We start from the raw sequence: 17832 nt of genomic DNA on the forward strand, positions 1-17832 counted from the left end.
TAGTGTGTGACACTCAGTTTAAAACATTCATGCCCTGCAAAATTTGGGCTGATTTCTTCACAGTATTATAATTTTTTGAATTCCTGTTTTCGTGGGTTTAATGAGCTAGAAGCCCAAATTATGTAAAAATAAACAAATAAATACTTGAAATCATTTCAATTGTGGGCCCTGAATCTATAATCTATGAAAGTTTAACTTTTTGAATGGAATTATGGAAATTAAACAAATTTTCCATGACATTCTAATTTTTTGGAAAGGGTCTGTATATGCAGATTGTTGCATGGACAACTCACTAGCAGTAAATATTAAACTGGTAGTATAGTACATATAACAATAAGAACCAAGACATTTGCAAACTTTCAGAGTTGGAGTTATGTAAAGCGCTTGTTGGGTCAGTTTAGGTTCTAGAGATGTGTGCCCGGGGGGGCAGGGGCATAGATTGTATGACCTTTCAAATTTTATTTAACAGCCATGCAAAAAAAAACATCCCACTCATTGGTGATTCATTGTAAAGCTACACAACTGGAATCTAACTTCCTAGAACTGCAGTATCTAGTAGATTCAGGAAGGTAGATCAATGGAATTACTTGGATTCTTTATCCTGGTCATGTCACAGGTTTGTGCAACCACTTTCTTGCTAGATGGACTTTATATCCCAGGAATAATAACTGCTCCATAACGTATGCCAGTAACGTCCATTAGGTTGTTCAACAGCAACAAGATACCAGACAGACACACATGAAAAATTACTACAAAACATCACTTTATTACGTGAGGTGATGATGAGGTGTTTGCAATGTAATAATTCGTAGCTTCTATCATTCAAAGATAAGTGGTTCAGGGTGAACTGGAGCCAATCCCAGCTGACTTTGGGCGAGAGGGTGGACTGGTCGGCAGCCAGTTCCAGGGCACATGTAGACGACAACCATTCACACTCAAGGGGTATTCAAGTAAAATTCAAATGGGTCCAGTGGCAGAAGATTTTCTCAAGCAAAAGTTGAAATTCAGGTGGATTGTTCTTATTGGGATCTGAGACTGCTTATTTTCTGTGACCTCAGTTCAGGCTTGATTTTGTGCTTCCAGAGGGGTTGAATGAACTTACAGTAAATGAGTGTTCCAGGTTGAAAAGTGGTTTCGCTGTCCACTTTTCTTTTCTAAGAGAGTGCCATGTGTTTTTATTTTTCTGTTGTCTCCGGCTTATTCATCTCACTGTCCTAGCTCTCACTCAGTATCTCTTATTTCCCCATCTGTCACTTGTTTCTCTCTTCTTTTCCTGTATTTCCACTCGTATTTATGTCATTTGCTTTGCTTTGCTGTTCTTTTGTCTGTCTCTATAGTTAGAGTTGCAATGTTCAGTGCCGCGCTTGCGAGTAGCATCATCTGGGATGGCTTAACTTGAATGCAAATACCGTAATGTCCAAAAAATATGTGCCATTCAAACTAGGGGTGCCCCGTCGAAACTTGAAATACTTAAATAATCTTTTAACCATAGGTCCAGGTTTGTGTAGGCCTGTGGGTTCAGACTCGGACCCCGGTCCGCCAGTTAGTGACCTCTGGTGTACACTTTACTTGAATGCATGTTGCTCTCAATTAAAAAGAAAGTAAAGCAATGCATTGACTGAGTCGCTCAATGGTTACATATTTTAGAGTCAAACATCTGTCATTCCACAAAATGTTTACAGAACCATGCACAGCATTTCACGCATCACAAAAGAAAGGCAGCATATCAAGTTGAATGCTTGCAGATGGAGAGTCAAAGACGCCCCAAGATTTTCCAAGAGCCATCTGGTTGTCTTCCTGGGTGTCTTTTAAAATGTCTTTAAAAAGGTGATTTGTCTGTGGTTCGTCTGCTATGCGACCGTGTCAGCAGGTCATCTGCTAACGTCACATCAAGAAAAGTTTGTTTACGCTCGTGAAGTCGCCCTGCCCCTACAAAACCAAAAGACTTAAAACTTAAGTCCTCAACCACGTGTTCTTCGTTCTTTATCTTGAAGATAGTCTATTAGTATTCTTCTGCCAAATCGTTGTGACGGCTAAAAAAACAACTTTAAGGGGCCAAAAGGAGCCATGGATTATGTGGCAGGACAACTGAAGGTCCCTCAGCATGGTCAAACAATTATGTCTCTTAAAGCCACCCCCATGGTTCTCTCATCAAGCCCTTCATAACAGAGTCATATTGGGGATTTACTGCCTGCAGATGGCTGATGGGAGGTACGGGCAGGACTGGCTTTTTTAAAGCTCAAATCAGACACTCTGTGGGAATACACATGGGAGGAAGCAGGTCCACAATAAATATGCAGCATGAAATATTGCGCCCTTTGTCAGGTGTGGCGTGTGCATGTGGACCTTTAACACTAAATGGCACGTGCTTCAGTTGTTATGATCTGTGATTTTTTTATTTTTATTTTTTGCATGTCAGTCATTCTTCAGAAAATTCTATCCATTCTATCCGATTGTCCAGCCCTGTCGGGGTCCACCCTGGTTAATCACAGGGACGTTTGGGTGTATTATTTGTGATAAGTATTTTAACGAGGAAACAAAGTAACCCTGAACATGTTGTAGTTGTCTGTTAATTTAATTGCAATACTAATTGTATACGACGATGTACGATATTGTGAGATAATTAAAACCTGCAATAAAAGCCAGTTGTTTTGGCGACCGAGTCTGGTGCTTGTGTGCCTCACTAAACTTTAGAGGAACATTAATGACACATAGTGACCAGTATAGAATGTTTTTGAATGCATCTCCCAATTTTGACCCCATATCTCCCATATTTGTATTCATTCATCTTCATCATTCAATTATTTAGCAATTTCCATGCTAGAAAATGCTTAAAATGCAAGTTTTTTGACTTGTAAACAACCACAAAATCAGGATTGACTAATTATTAATTTTTGAAAAACCGTGTAAAGTGAAGCTGCAAAATTTGAACGGTGTTGTGGCGAAGGACTGTAGTCTCAAAAGTTATTGTAAATAATCAACATCCCCTTCAGGTAGAGCAGCAACACTCTTTGTGCTTCCATTTACGTGTGTATTGGAATGCATTACAAAATCCAGAAGATGGTTTCAATGGTTCTGGAAATGATTACAGTGTCATTAAGTCTTTTTTAATGTTGTAGATTATTAAAATTCTGTAACCCAATTGTTATGCCCATGTATCATGGAGAGATTCTGGCATTTATCATGAGATACAAGAGGGAAAAAAATGTGCAGACTGCAGAATAAATGTGCATTATTATGTCAGCAGCCAAGGCAAAAGAGGCTATAAAAATGTACATACACATTTCTAATGTCAACGGAGAAATGTTAGCAAGGCTATTTTTCCCAAACTGCCGGTTCAAAAACAGATAAAAAGCAAAATAAAACACTTTTTCCTGGCAGACCACGAAACAAATGAGGTTCGAGCAGTGTTTTGACTATCAGTCTTTAAATGAAAACATACATGCACAGCAATGAAACATGGCCATCCATCCTCCAAATATTAAGATTACACTTGCATATAATTGATATTTATCGAGGAAAAGGCTTCTTGAGACGTCATCTGTACTTCTGTGAAGAAGGTGTCGGACGTTTCGCTCCTCATCCAAAGAGCTTCGTCAGCGAACTAATAAGTGCTGGTAGCTTAGGCCTTAAATACAGTAAGAGTGGGCGGAATTGGTGTGCCAACACCCTCCTACTATTGGTTCCTTACACTAAGCCTGGGTGGAGTAGTGGTATAATTCTATCCTGCTATTAACACCTCCGATAAAAGGGAAGTGCCGCTCCCTGAATTGGGTATGAACGACTCTGATACTGGCTCGTTAGCATCTATTGTTCTGGCTCGGCCCTGGCTTCACCTCATTTGCAAGACTAAGAGCTGTGGGTTTTGGTCTCAGTAACCTGCTGAACACAGGGTCAAAATTAAACCTCAAACCACCATTCCGATTCAATGATGGGTTCTGTTGTCCATCCACTGTAAAGATGAGGAATGCAAAGAGCACTACATTGGGGAAACCAAGCAAATGCTCCAAAAAATGCTTTATCAACATCGCAGGGACAATTCTAGTGGTCCTCAGCAGTACATCTACACCTTAAAGCTACCAATCACTCTTTTGAGGACAGCGAGGTAAAGATTTTGGCCAAAGAAAACAGATGGTTTGAAAGAGGAGTAAAGGAAGCTATTTTTGTCAAACAACAGAACCCATCATTGAATCGGAATGGTCAGCATCGATCTTGTCTTTTCGGTCACGACCCAAAGCTCATGACCATAAGTGATGGCAGGAACGTAGATTGAACTTTTTCTATAAAAAAACAAAAATGTGACGTAGTTATAGTCCTTAATTAATTCCTTCTTAGGCATTTCAGCTTTCGTGCTCAGAAAAGGCAATTTCTTGTTATATGGGAAACTTTTCATGTAGAGGTGTTCATCAAAGCAGGGTATTTCTGAAAATAGTTCAGTCTTTATGTTTATCTCACGTTGTGCAGTACTTGAGGCTTTGAAAAAAACAGGCGGAATCCAGAAGGTTCAAATAGAAAATTGTCAAAGTATGCATAAATGAGTGGAAAGCATGGCCCAGCTGAGTCATCTCTCCGGTGTCTTCCAGGGAATCATGCTGCCAGTGGAAGAAGACCAGGGTAAGGGTGCCAGGAAAAAGGGGTGTGTCTGCCAATGCACATGTATTGTGGGGCTATTTTTGGGCTTGCCATGGTCATACAGGAGAGCACCGCCCAGGCCTGCCCTCCGTCACTGTGGGGATGGGTGCTTCATAAGTTTGATGGATGGAAAAAGACTGGAGGAGTGACAGGTGGTACACAGGAGTGTGGCACAGCTCCCACGGCGAGGAGCTGTTTCACACATAACGACCCATCACTAACAATACTCCTCGGAAAACACACAGGCCTCTGCTTGCAGCAGGAATATAAAGAGCCTGTTGCGTTTGATCTTATGAGACAACAGTGATCAGTCATTGCCACATCTTTCGAGAGTGACTCAAATTACATGTCCATTAAATTCTAAAAAACTGTAAAAATTAGTTTTTAACCACTCTTATTCTGGGATTTTTTTTTTTTTTGTGGCTAAAACAGCTAAAAAGTCATAACCGAAGCAAACGTAAAGATGTCCTTGAACCATTTGGAGTAGATGCATGGCTTGGTCCTGGGCTCTTTTGAAAGCTAACAAGCTGAATTTAAAAGTATTTTTGGGGGGTTTGCCTACATTATTTTTAAAAATGTGACTGTAAAATAACTATTATTCTCTGGACAACACCATGGGGCGAAAGCTTGAGTCCTTACCTTGTCCCATTTAAAATTTGACAATGATACTACACAAATTTATTATTTTACACAAGTTTTTTTAAAAGTTACGATCAGGTGTTCCAAAGTTGTTCCATTTAGAGACCCCTGGTCACACTTTCACTAACTCCATACCAGTGATGTGCTGTCAAGGGAGGCAGGTCATGATGAAAAATAAAAAATAATAATGATAACATAAAATAATATTAGTATTTGTCCATTAAACTTTATTATAAATACATTTTCTGTCTGATTCCAATTCCAATATTTTCTAAAGTAAAAATCGCTGAATTTGCACATTTCCTGATCAAACACAAGGCAGAAACCTAAGATGAGGGTGCGGCGAGTGTCTCTTCTCGGCTTAGGGTGCAAGCCCTGCCTACCGTCTGAGCACACTCAGTGAGTTCGGCGCCTGTCAGTTTCTGTTTGACAGCATGTCGCCAATAATACAATGTTGCACATACCTTTATCATATACCATGACTATCTACAACCCATTTAATGTCTTTAATGTAAGCGTGACATCATTATTGTTGGTGATCAGACAATAAAATCCATAGAAATGTCATACAGGAGGCGCTTGCAGCGCTCATTTCATCCTGAAGGAGTGGGGGCATGCGTGAGCAAGAAGGTGCTTGTCACTGCCGTCCATCCATACAGGGGATTTTTTTTTTTTTTTGACAGCAGCAACACGAGCTAGCAGCAAGTCAAATGCGAGATATTTTTATGCTCTGCTGAGTGAATTATTTAATTTGATGAGCAAGCTCACCAGGGGGTGGCCAGACTTTTACAGCAAAGTATCAACGGTTTTCCTGGGGAAGCATAGTGTGCCTGTATTTCATATACAGATGAAAAAGAAATGTTTTTCAGTTAATAAAAAAATAAATAAGTGGGACTAAAGTATTTGAAAAACAAATACCCAAAGTGAATAATTCTCTTAATGAGCAACCTGTATTAACAAAAAACTCCAAAGGAGTCAGTGCCTGACCAGCCATGAACCTCTCTGCACGCCACTGCTCTATACAAATTAAGCTCCATAGATTTCTGACACTGGGTCTTGTGTTTCAAGACCCTTCGTCATGATTGTTCTTTTTTAAATAAACACAGAAAAGAAAAAAACAACTTATAAGCTGCAACGTTGATGCACAGTCCACATTTTTCTTTTTTTCCTTAAGCAGGGCTTTGTTGCTTTTATGACAAAAACCCACCCATGAACCAGCATATGGTGGAATGGTCAGGAGACCCCAACTACCGGGCCACTGCCAGGTACCGGTCCATTTTGTGTACATGCATGTCAATTTTGGAAGTAAGGGCTATTATTTTATCCCCCAGTTTTTGCAAGTTTATGTTTGCTTTATTGTGTTTTGGAGAGCGGTGACCCTTCTCACTTTGTTCGACAGTCCTTCAATGCACCTGAAACTGCTTTGGAGTGGCCAAAGGTATAAATGTGTGTTCAAGTCAAAGAACACAGCAAGCCGTCCTCTGTTTGGTGGATTTATTTCAACAAGCACTGGTAAGCTGTGCTCTTTATAAGGCTTTATGCTGTGGTACTGTAATAACATGCAAAGAATACAAAAAAAGTCACTGAATAAATAAACAGTAAATTAATGTAACTAATATTATATGTAAACATAATGATTAGCCAAAGGCACATCAAATACAGAATTCAATAAGGAAATTAAGTCAATACAATGCTTATTAATATAATAAATCGTCATACAGTTAGCTTGAATGCTAATGTTAGCATTAATGAACACAAGAGTTACACTGAACAAAAGATGTACGATATAACTCACACAGATCTAACAACGGATTTAAAACCTCACCTTTATGCATTCACGCACAGCATTACCTTGGGGAAAAACGGATGAGGCGCAAGGAAGGAGAGGAAAAGTACATCTGGCTGTACAGCGTCGGAGAAGTCATAAAAAATAAGTTTCAACTGAAGCAACAGCACACTACTGCGGTGCATTCACTGACTGCCGAACACAGTGGGGCAAAACAACGCCCAAATCCAAACATTATCAGTGGAGCATAAACAACATAAAACATGGTAAATTACGGGCTTTCTAACAGCACCATAGTTGTGTTCTCTGACGCTGCACAGATAAGACTGTGCTGTATTTTTCCAATTCATATTTCACCTCACATTTGTTCTCAAATGCTGATACTGTGTTGGGATGTATAAATGAGCATGATCAGGTCCAATGATGTATAACACGCCTAGGGGGTGACTTAAAACCCCGGTTTTGTCACGAAAACAGTAGAAGGACATATCCTAATTAGGGTTGCTGGGAAACATGAAAAAAGCCATTCAATACTAAATACGTCTGATATTTTATTTAAACAAAGCATGTAACAATCAAGACTTTTAATATAACCACAGGAATAAAAGAGAAATAAAATATTCAGTTATTCAATCTTACAACATAAGTGTACATTTATTAACAGCTCATAATAAAAAAAAAGGGATTTAAGTTATGCATGGTCACAATACCACTTAAAACACATTTGAAATTTTATAAATACGTCATATTAATTAATGAGAGAAACGGTTCACCTTGTGTCTACACAGGAAAGCAATAGCCACAATGATCTTGAGAAGGACATTAAGGCACAAAATAGAAACCTTTGTTCATGTAGTTTAGTCATGCTTTTATATGTTTCCAAAAATGTATGCAAGCGCTACAGAGAAAGCAATAATCATCTAAATAATCTAAAATATTTGGTCAATGTGCATGCTCCAAAAGATAGATAACATAGAAAAGACAGGAAGGTTCATGACGTAAGAGCAGGAATTAGACATACGACATTTGGTGTGGAAGCCAGACTACCTACTTTTATGGTAAAGTGCATAATAGTTTTGTACTTGGGGGAACCACTGGATGTTAAAGCCTAAAAAGCGAATCTCGGACAATAATTTCACCAAAGAGAAAATGCTTTGGTTTACACAGATCAATTATTGCCAGGTAGAAGTAACAGTCCTGCCGGGTCCTCATTTAAATGACCGAGATGATGAGTTAGACTGAAACCGGTGGCATACTTGGATGCTTATTTACATGTTAAATCTGCAGTGCAAGAAGTAAAAGACTAAATTGCTTCGGAGTAAATTCATATAAATTCAGCAGGTAAGCATACCATTGTTGATCTAGAAAATGTGATATATGACTTCGGGAGACCTTGGTCCTGGGTTATGTGATGTTCAATGATTGTCTGTGCATCATTATGTCATGGTCTGGGTGGAAGACTGGGCATGATAAAACAGGCACGAAGGTGAAAAGCATAATGAAGGGTAGTAGAAAGCATTTATAAGAAAGCAATAATATATTGGGGAAGACAGCGCTGATAAGCAAACTGCGTCGAATAAACATAAGGCATATTTTCAGATATGTCCATACAAAATAATATAGTACATAACATTCAGTATAAATGGACAATGACAAAAAAGAACAAGACAAAATCATCCAATCAACCCCTATTTCATTTCCAACATTTGTCCATTTTCTGTGTAAACAAACCATCATCAAATGATACAAAAGTGTTGTATAAAACTTTGCACTTTGGGTTGCAATTAACCGTAATTTGCATCTGTTGCTGGCCATCGCCTTCACTAACTAGTAAGGCACCAATTCAGTTGTTGCGGATTGACTGCACTAAAAAAATGAAACAAAATCATGAAGCGTGACAATTTTTGTCCCATTAGCTTGTCCATGCATGGGCAAAAGCATCACACTCCGAATGAAGATTGTTAATAAGAATCTCAGTGAGCTGTTTGGTCCACTAAAGAGCATCTTGCCCCCTATACATTTCCAATTTGTACAAATTATATGACATACTGTATATACTTACATACATCAACATACAATATAGATAGAAACTTTTTCCAGGCAGATTGATGCAGATTCCATGTGAATCTGCATCATGTCATCTTTGAGCAAGAAGGAAGTGATGAAGATGGGAGATCCTGGTCGTGTTAGCGATTCTTCATCTTCTGGATCATCTATTTTTCATGCTTTTTTTTTTGTTGATGATGGTTATGTGTGTGTTTGCTGCAGCACTTCAGGACGTCTATGCATGAGTGTGCACGGAAATGCTGGAAAGGTCATTCCTGATGATCTCGTTAACTGTGGAAACAAAGAAGCAGCAGGTCATTTTTAGAATATTGCACCATCACTGTCATAATAATAAGTAATTCAGTATAATATTTTGTTATTGCGAAGCCATCCTAATGTTGTTGTGAACCACTGCCAACGTAACAGGACCACTTTAAAAAATATTTTTATTGGGCCAAATTGCTTCACCCTCCCTCAGCATAGTGAACTGAATCAAATAAAATGTGTACAGTCGTCCCTCTCCACACCACGGTTCAAATTTCTCAGCTTCACTCTATTATTCAAAAATAAATAAATAAATAAATAAATTATTCTGTTTCATGGTTGAATACTGCCTATCAGTAAAAAAAAAAAAAAAAAAAAAGCATATTTAAGCGAATGGTATCTATTTATTTACTAAATTAAGCATTTTCATGCATAAAATAGCTAAATGAACCAAAATATAAATACTGTATAAGGCATTAAACAAACTCATTCAAATTCTGATATGCAGTATTCTACACTGATCACTGGGTGTCAGTAATGTTACTGCAATGTTTGGTGAGACACACAATCGCTAAGACACAAACAGGCTTTTATCGCACGTTTAAATTGTCTCACAACAGGCACAATAATAGGAACAATAATAATAATAATCACAATAATAACACAAGCTACTATTACGTCCCTAACTCACACCAAGCTAAAACTCAAGTCTGAACCCTCGACGTCATGTCCTGTCCTCCACACATTTACTTCAACACACACAAACATGAATTTTATCTATGTCTTTATTTATGTCTTATGTCTAACAGAAAATGGCTTATTTTCTGTTATGTCTATTATATTGGGTAATGCAAGTGTAAAGGTGACTATAGGGGTGTTATTTAATGTCTAGAGAGCTCTAATAATGTTGAAAACTGTATTTAAAAGGTTGTAGAAAGGTTTTCTATGCTCTAATAACGAAAATATTTCATTTATAAATAAGGAATCTTACTTTGCGGAATTTAATTGATCACGGTTGGGTCTGGAACCAATTAACCACAATAAACGAGGGGATTACAGTCTAAGCCCAGTTTTTGTATGATTCCGTTTTGGACAAAAATGTTTGTGGAAATGTTATCGTATAATATCGCACATAACAAACTACTCTGTTTGCCCTGCACTGTCTCATTCCGTGAAATGGAGTGCCCAAACAGGTGCCAGTCATACACAAGTAAACAGGTTTCCTCTACATACTGTACATGACAGCTGGCATCACTTTGGAGCAACATTACACATAATTTGACCTGTCAAAAGGAATTTACTAGCCATTAGTGTCCTAGAGTCCAAGCATATCAGTCATATCGGCCCCATACACACATCTCTTTTGCACATGTCATCCTTATACTGTATCTTTCCTGTGCCCGCGCCTTTCCCACAGTCGGCCAGGCGGCCCTGCAGCTTTTATCTGCTTTGTGTTCTTTGGCAAAACAGGGGGAAGTGACTGAGAAGATGGCGAGGGCCTCGACTCCTGCTGCTCAACACAAACAAGAAGCTCCTCAATTATAAAGCTGGCTGTGATAAAGCGGACTGATGTTGACGGAGACTGACGGAGTCTAACAGTGAGGAGCCGAGACAGGAAGTCCACCCACCTTGAGGCAATGTGTTATCACGAGACACGGTTTGAATGTTTGAAAAACAAACAGTAGAACATGTCATTGACACTAACTGGACACTACATTACATACACATGGAGAGCTGTAGTAGGTGTGATGTATTATGGACATGCTGCCTGTACATACAGTAGGTGATAATGCCAAACCAAATTACCACTCTAAAATTCATCAAAACATGCACCTGAAAAACCGAGCACGACTGAATAATGGCAATCCAATTCATCTGTTCCAGACACTCGAAAATATTAACAAAAAATACATTTTATAGAAAAAAATTGAGGAAACTACGCACAATAATTGTAAACGACAAATGGATGGAACTTAATGTTGGTGCGGATTTCCTGCACATCCTCGTGAGATGGATTTCAAGTGTTTCTCACCAAATTGCTGACACTCAGAACTTTCTTTAGCCCAATGGCGGGTTGTTTGCCAGTCAAAGTGAAAAATGCACAGACAATGAGTCATTGTAGGATGCTTTGTTTTGGCACTCAGTTTAATGGAACAACACAGTACAGGGGCAAACTGACTAGTACAAAAACGGATGTCAAATTTTGGCTAAAATTTCTGATAAAAAAACGAATCAAACAAAAACTGGGGCATACGAAACCTGAGGTTTGACTGTATTTAATCTTGCTTAATTTCATTTTTCCCACGGTGAAGGGTGAAAATTTAAGGCAATAAATGTATTTACACAGAATCTTAGGATTGTCCTTTTTAAAACAGGCCACCCACATACAGTACATAAAATAATCGTCACTCCCGACTAACACCTTGCTGCACACACACAAACAGACACACACACAAACATCTTTCATGGGACTCACCTCCTGAACCAGGAGGAACTCCCATTGGAAAAATACAACCTGTGCCAACACTGCAGGCTGTTTTGAACTCTATTTGGCTCAACAGGCATTTACACGCTAAAGGTTAATTTTAGCTCTTCCATCGCAGGGCATTAACGAAGAGCACACATGTTTAACAATGATCCAACTTTTATATCACCCCTCATGTTTGGAACCAGGGTGAGAAATAGCTCCAGGTAATTCTGAAAAGGAATGAGCTTGGCTGTAAAAGAGCCACGAATACCTTTTATGTTGTTCCTCAATAAGAAAAAAGAAGAAAAAAACAGACACATCCTGTCTTCACTTAAACAGTAGTGAAACTGCAGTGTTACTGCCTCCTTTTACTGCTGTGATTTGTCAACTAACACTTTCCACTGGCATAGCTGATGATGTTCCATTCTGGGGAAACGGGTGCTGAAGTGAGACAAACGTAAAGAGCGACCCTTTTGTTTTCATTTGCGTACAATTAGCTGAGTGAGAAGCTTAGAAGCAGGATGTGGCCAAATGCCACACCAGAGAAGCTATGCATGTATGAGGTAGCAGCAACAACCTCAGAGAATTTTTGAAATTGTTGAAAACTTCAAAACTGTGTATGACAGTCTTTATGGAACTGGAATATTTGACTTTTTTTGCCTTTTGATGGATTATGAATCCGTCGTTTCATACATTTTATTTCCTCTTAGTAAACCATAACAACAGGACAAAGTCAGGTATGTGTCATGGCAGACACAAGAGTATTTCATTTTAGGATCAATTTCACCTTCCCTGAAGTGACTAGATAACCTCAAATATGCAGCATTAAGGAACGCATGCTCGGAAACATTTCAATGTGGAATTTGGCTGCAAAAGCTCATCCTTCTTTATAATCAGCCCGGACAGCGAGGAGTACTTTAAAATGAATACTATTTTACACATTATGTTTTAACAAATGAATTGTGTCATCTCAGTGGGCAGCTGGGTAAACCTATTTAACTTTGTTGTCTTATTCTGACTTAGTTCAGCAGCTCAGTCTAATAATGGAAAGCTGTAACTGAGAGGATACCCCTCCATGAATAAACAAAAACAGTGGAAAATGTAACTGCATTATTCCCCTGGCGAAAAAAGAAAAACATGTCTCGTTAGACTTACTCAAACACTGTGACATAGTTCATTAGCAGCAGTGCCACTGCAGTCAGTCGACCATGAGGTCAACCTGTCAAGACCTATATTGACACTGCAAGGGCAGCCCAGACATTGAAATAAGGCACACTGCAAAAACTCAAATGTAAGCAATACATGAAATCAACGTCAAATATACTCATTTTTGACTTACATTATGTTGTTTTTCTTTCAAGGTACCTTCTATGATTGCCCAATTTGCTAATCTTAAGTAATATGTTATACAAACCAGAGCTATACCTTAAAATAATTCTCAAAATAATCTGTCAAAAGGAATAAGAAAATGTTACTTGCCAAAACACCAGAAACAAGTAAAATGGCAGTTTTTCTTATATCTGTTGGGCAGATTATTTTGATTATTTTAAGCAATTCCTCAATTTATTGACTTAAAAATAAGCTAATTGGGCTAACAAAAGTGCCGCCAGTGGGCAATGCAGCCGTGCGTGCAAATAAATGTACCAACGCAGATCAAAAACATCCCAGGTGAAAAGAAAACAAAAAAAGACATCCACAAGGCTGCGTAGGTGGGTGCTTGTTGGTTGAGGTTCTAATAAGATTATATAACATAGCAAGGTCAATACATTTTAATATCTATCAGGCACCACCACTTGGCGACTCATTAGGACAACAACCACTTTACTTTGTGCCTGTGCAAAGGTAGACACGACTGGAAAGTTTGAGTGGGATTTCATGTTTTTGCCTTACCTACACAGTACAGTACAAACACAATGGTCTCATTGTACAAGCTGTACATGTAACTCATTGGTGAATCATATTAAATGTTTCTCTGTCCAAAAGGTGGCGTCTTGACTGATGCAATCAGTGATGTTTTCATCCGATTTCTAATTCTTTTCAATTCTCACATATGTGTTAGCTGGGATTTTAATAGAATTCAAATGATGATTTGAGAGCAGTTAGTTCTGTACGTCAACCTATAAAAAATTGGGCCCAATAGAAAACATATGTATTGGCTATTGCTGCTGCCACAATGATGACATGATGCTTTGTCCCATTTACTGTCAGACACCGCAATGATTAGCTAAATGCAGAGGGATCAGAGGCAAAGATACAAATCCAGAATCGGGCAAGAATAACTGTTAACATTTTAGTTAATTTTAAATTCAAATGACAATCAAATTATTACCGTATTGACCCAAATGGGAGATATTTTTGAAAAACTCTTGTTTTACATTTGGGGTTGGGGTTAGGGTGAGATTAAGGGTTAAGAGTTTGGCCATATTGAGATTTATACATGCAAACCAGCACTCCGCCGTCTGTGTGCCGTGTGCAAGTTTGTGAAGCATTCTATCATACACAGAGGGCATGGGAGCAGAGCTAAGAGACAGTGCTATAAGATTTTCTTTTATATATTTGTAATTTATGCATACTCTTTGCTGTAATTTTCCTGGCTGAGTGCTTCCCAGAGCCAGAATGGCAGACGGGACTCTTTAAGTATGTGAAATCAGGCATAGTAAAAACAGCAGAATATAAAAATTACCAATGCATTCAATCCAGCAGACAGCATTTTCCCTCGCCAATTTGCAGATTTTTGAGACCGCAATTTTATCATGGTTTTTCAAAATAAATAAATAAATGTTATTTTGTGGTTGAATACAGCCTATTATTAGTAAAAAAAAAAAAAATACATATTTAAGCAAATCTTACTTTTTCTTGGCCCATATTAAGCATTTCCAAGCATAAAAATGGCTAAATGAATATACAAATATAAAGCATTCTCAAGACATTCAAAAAACATGATATTTAGTATTCTACGCTGATCACTAGGTGTCAGTGATGTTTCTGTAGCGATGGGTGTATTGTGTAGTTCTGAGCTGCTGTTTGGAGTGTGGGCTATAGAGGGTGGTGATGTTCGGCATTCTGAGTTAGAGCTAGCCATCCATCCATTTTCTATGGAACTTATCCTCATTAGGGTCGCGGGGGTATGCTGGAGCCTATCCCAGCTGACTTCGGAGAGGCGGGGTACACCCTGGACTGGTCGCAGGGCACATACAGACAAACAACCATTCACACTCACATTCATACCTATGGACAATTTAGAGTCGGCAATGAATGTTTTTGGAGAAAACCCACGCACGGGAGAACATGCAAGCTCCACACAGAGATGTCCAACGGAGATTCGAACCCAGGTCTTCCCGATCTCCTGGCTGTGGGGCCAACATGCTAACCACTAGACCACCGTGCTAGTTTTTAAGAAATAATTCCGTAGAAGAAGAGAACTGGGTCATGTTGAACTGTCCATGCAGTGATTTGAGCATCTGTCTGTAAGACAACTCTGTGTCTATTTCAAATAAAAAGTCTGACTAATTTACAGCCATCCTTACATGGTGTCATTCAGCCGCCATTACAGTACATCGATGAGACAATAGCCACTGCAGGAGGTATGGAAGGAAGTCTCCCAATGCTAATGTGTGAGTCTATGTTATGAGTTCTTTATGTCTAATATGTCGTATTTTCTGTTATTGTATTTACTATATTGGGTAATGCAGATGTAAAGATGACTATAGGGGTGTTAGCTCATGTCTAGAGGGCTCTAATAATGTTAAAAAACATATTTAGAAGGTCATAAACAGGTCTTCTATGCTCTAACTATGAAGGAATCCTACTTTGTGGAAATTCATGAATTCATGAAAACCACGATAAACGAGGGTTTACTGTCTGAGTTTTGTCACTTTATAAGTCACAAAAGCTGCCCTGTCATGTCCTTACCTTATGCGTGTTTTTACTGTGCAGTCTTTGGTCCAATGGCAATCTTTTTTGTCCCAGAGCAGAGTACCGAACCACGAGTGTGAACGCAAGACAGAGTGATGATGCCAGTTCTAAGATAATCGTAACCAATGAAGCAATCATCAAACTGTCGAGCAGCTAAGAAAAAAACCAATGAAATATCATTAAACTGATAATTTAAACAGGAAAATTTGTTTTCATACAATGGGTCTACAAGTACAGTAATCCAACCTAGAGTATTATGACAAAATGTGTTTAAACCACACCTTTTAGCACTGTACATTTTCGTGCACTTGGGTTCAATAATAGTCAGGATTCCTTTGAAAACAGAGCATGGCCTGTGGTCTGCGATGCACAGCTCGAAGGCCCAATAGTCACTTGGAGGTTTTAGCAGCTGCAACCTGATCCTCTGCCATCGGTTGTGTGGCAATGACCTGGTGGAGAGTGACTTCACAACCATCAGCTTCTCTGAACCGACTTTAGAAAGCACAACCTCTGACCTGAAGTCTGTAACAGAGGTTTCCTGCCAGGGACTTCTGTTCTCACATTAAGTCCCATGATACTGAAGGAGAGCAGGGCACCTTCCTGAACTTCTCTCACTTTCACTGCATGAATAAAGCTGCAGCTGTGTTGAGGTCAAGGACCTTCATGCTGTAGTGCAGGATGATGTTTCCTATTCTTTCTTGACACTTGTATTGGCACATCAGCCTTGTAAGAAAGCGGAGGTAGCTTCCTTCTATTGTGGCGCTTCGGCTCTTGCTGCATGTGAGGAAGTACGCCAGTGTCATAGAAGCCGGGGCATATAGTATAAACACAGATAAACACTACTCACTAGAGTCAAAGGGGACTGGTAAGACAAAGTTAAACCCTATTTGAACTTCATGTGGAATTGATTTCGTAGAGAAGCCAAACTAAAGGTCCAACTTGCTGGAGAGAGACAATTGAATTTCCTGCTACATATTACTTCTGTTTCCCCACTATATCAAATCTTCTCTTGGCCCCAGCAGAAACACTTAATGGACAATTTGCTGCCTCCTACGCGCATGACTCAAATGGCTGGGTGGAGAAGCTCGGACAACGTCGCTTATCCTGTGCTGAAAACCAACAGCATAAAAAACGATGAGGGGTCAAGGGTCGCAGGAAGAAAATAGGAACGAAAAAAAGAGACGGGACAAATAGGCCAAATCATTTGTACTACAAAACCTTCAAATAAAGGAGACAAAGCACTTTACCACCGTCATGATAAAGTGCTTCATAAATTAATCTGAGGTTTGCAGGTAGACAGTTTCTAATCTATCAGTAGAATCCTTTTGGGCTCAATGATGTGAGGATATATAGAGACAATATAGTTCATCTCCAAAACTATACTAAAAAGAGTGAAGTGCTTTCTCATGTGTAAAACACTCAGTTTACTAAAGTTTCGAATGGTAAATCTTATTAAAAGATTTCGGTGAACGAGTATATACTTCAGCCTACATCCATCCATCCATTTTCTATACCGCTTCTTCCTCATTAGGGTCACGGGGGCATGCTGGAGCCTATCCCAGCTGACTTCGGGCGACAGGAGGGGTACACCCTGGACTGGTCGCCAGCCAATCGCAGGGGTACACCCTGGACTGGTCGCCAGCCAATCGCAGGGCACATATAGACAAACAACCATTCACACTCACATTCATACCTATGGACAATTTAGAGTTACCACTTAACCTAACATGCATGTTTTTGGAATGTGGGAGGAAGCAGGAGTACCCGGAGAAAACGAACCCGGGTCTTCCCAATCTCCAGGCTGTTACTGTGTTGGCCAATGTGCTAACCACTAGACCACCGTACGGCCCATACTTAAGCCTACATATACATTACAATTTGGCAATGGCAATTGAAGAGCGAAGTGCGGGGTTCTGGAGCTGACACTAATCTATTTTTTGTCACTTTTATTGCACATATTGATCCGAAATCGGAGAACAATGGCAACGTCAAGCTAGCAGGAGAATTTGGAGGCACCTACACCTACAAAATAGATATTTTTATGGGTAGTTTATTGGCATTTTTTTTCCCATTTGCTGGTGAT

At 39.2% G+C, this 17832-nt stretch overlaps 1 protein-coding gene across 4 annotated transcripts in view; it reads right to left on the bottom strand.

Moving 5' to 3' along the window:
- Nucleotides 1-7629: 7629 nt before the first annotated feature.
- Nucleotides 7630-17832, bottom strand: part of LOC129185626 (nuclear factor of activated T-cells, cytoplasmic 1-like) — a 140689-nt gene continuing 130486 nt past the window's right edge. For 3 of the 4 annotated variants that reach the window (XM_054782935.1, XM_054782933.1, XM_054782932.1), the window contains one exon: nucleotides 7631-9394. In XM_054782935.1, the coding sequence (XP_054638910.1) occupies nucleotides 9339-9394 (56 nt within the window). In that variant the 3' untranslated portion in view covers nucleotides 7631-9338. Of the gene's footprint in view, nucleotides 9395-17832 lie in introns of all 4 variants that reach the window. The other variant, XM_054782934.1, reaches the window with a different exon arrangement.

Source organism: Dunckerocampus dactyliophorus, chromosome 7, assembly GCF_027744805.1.
Source record: "Dunckerocampus dactyliophorus isolate RoL2022-P2 chromosome 7, RoL_Ddac_1.1, whole genome shotgun sequence".
Taxonomy (NCBI): domain Eukaryota; kingdom Metazoa; phylum Chordata; class Actinopteri; order Syngnathiformes; family Syngnathidae; genus Dunckerocampus; species Dunckerocampus dactyliophorus.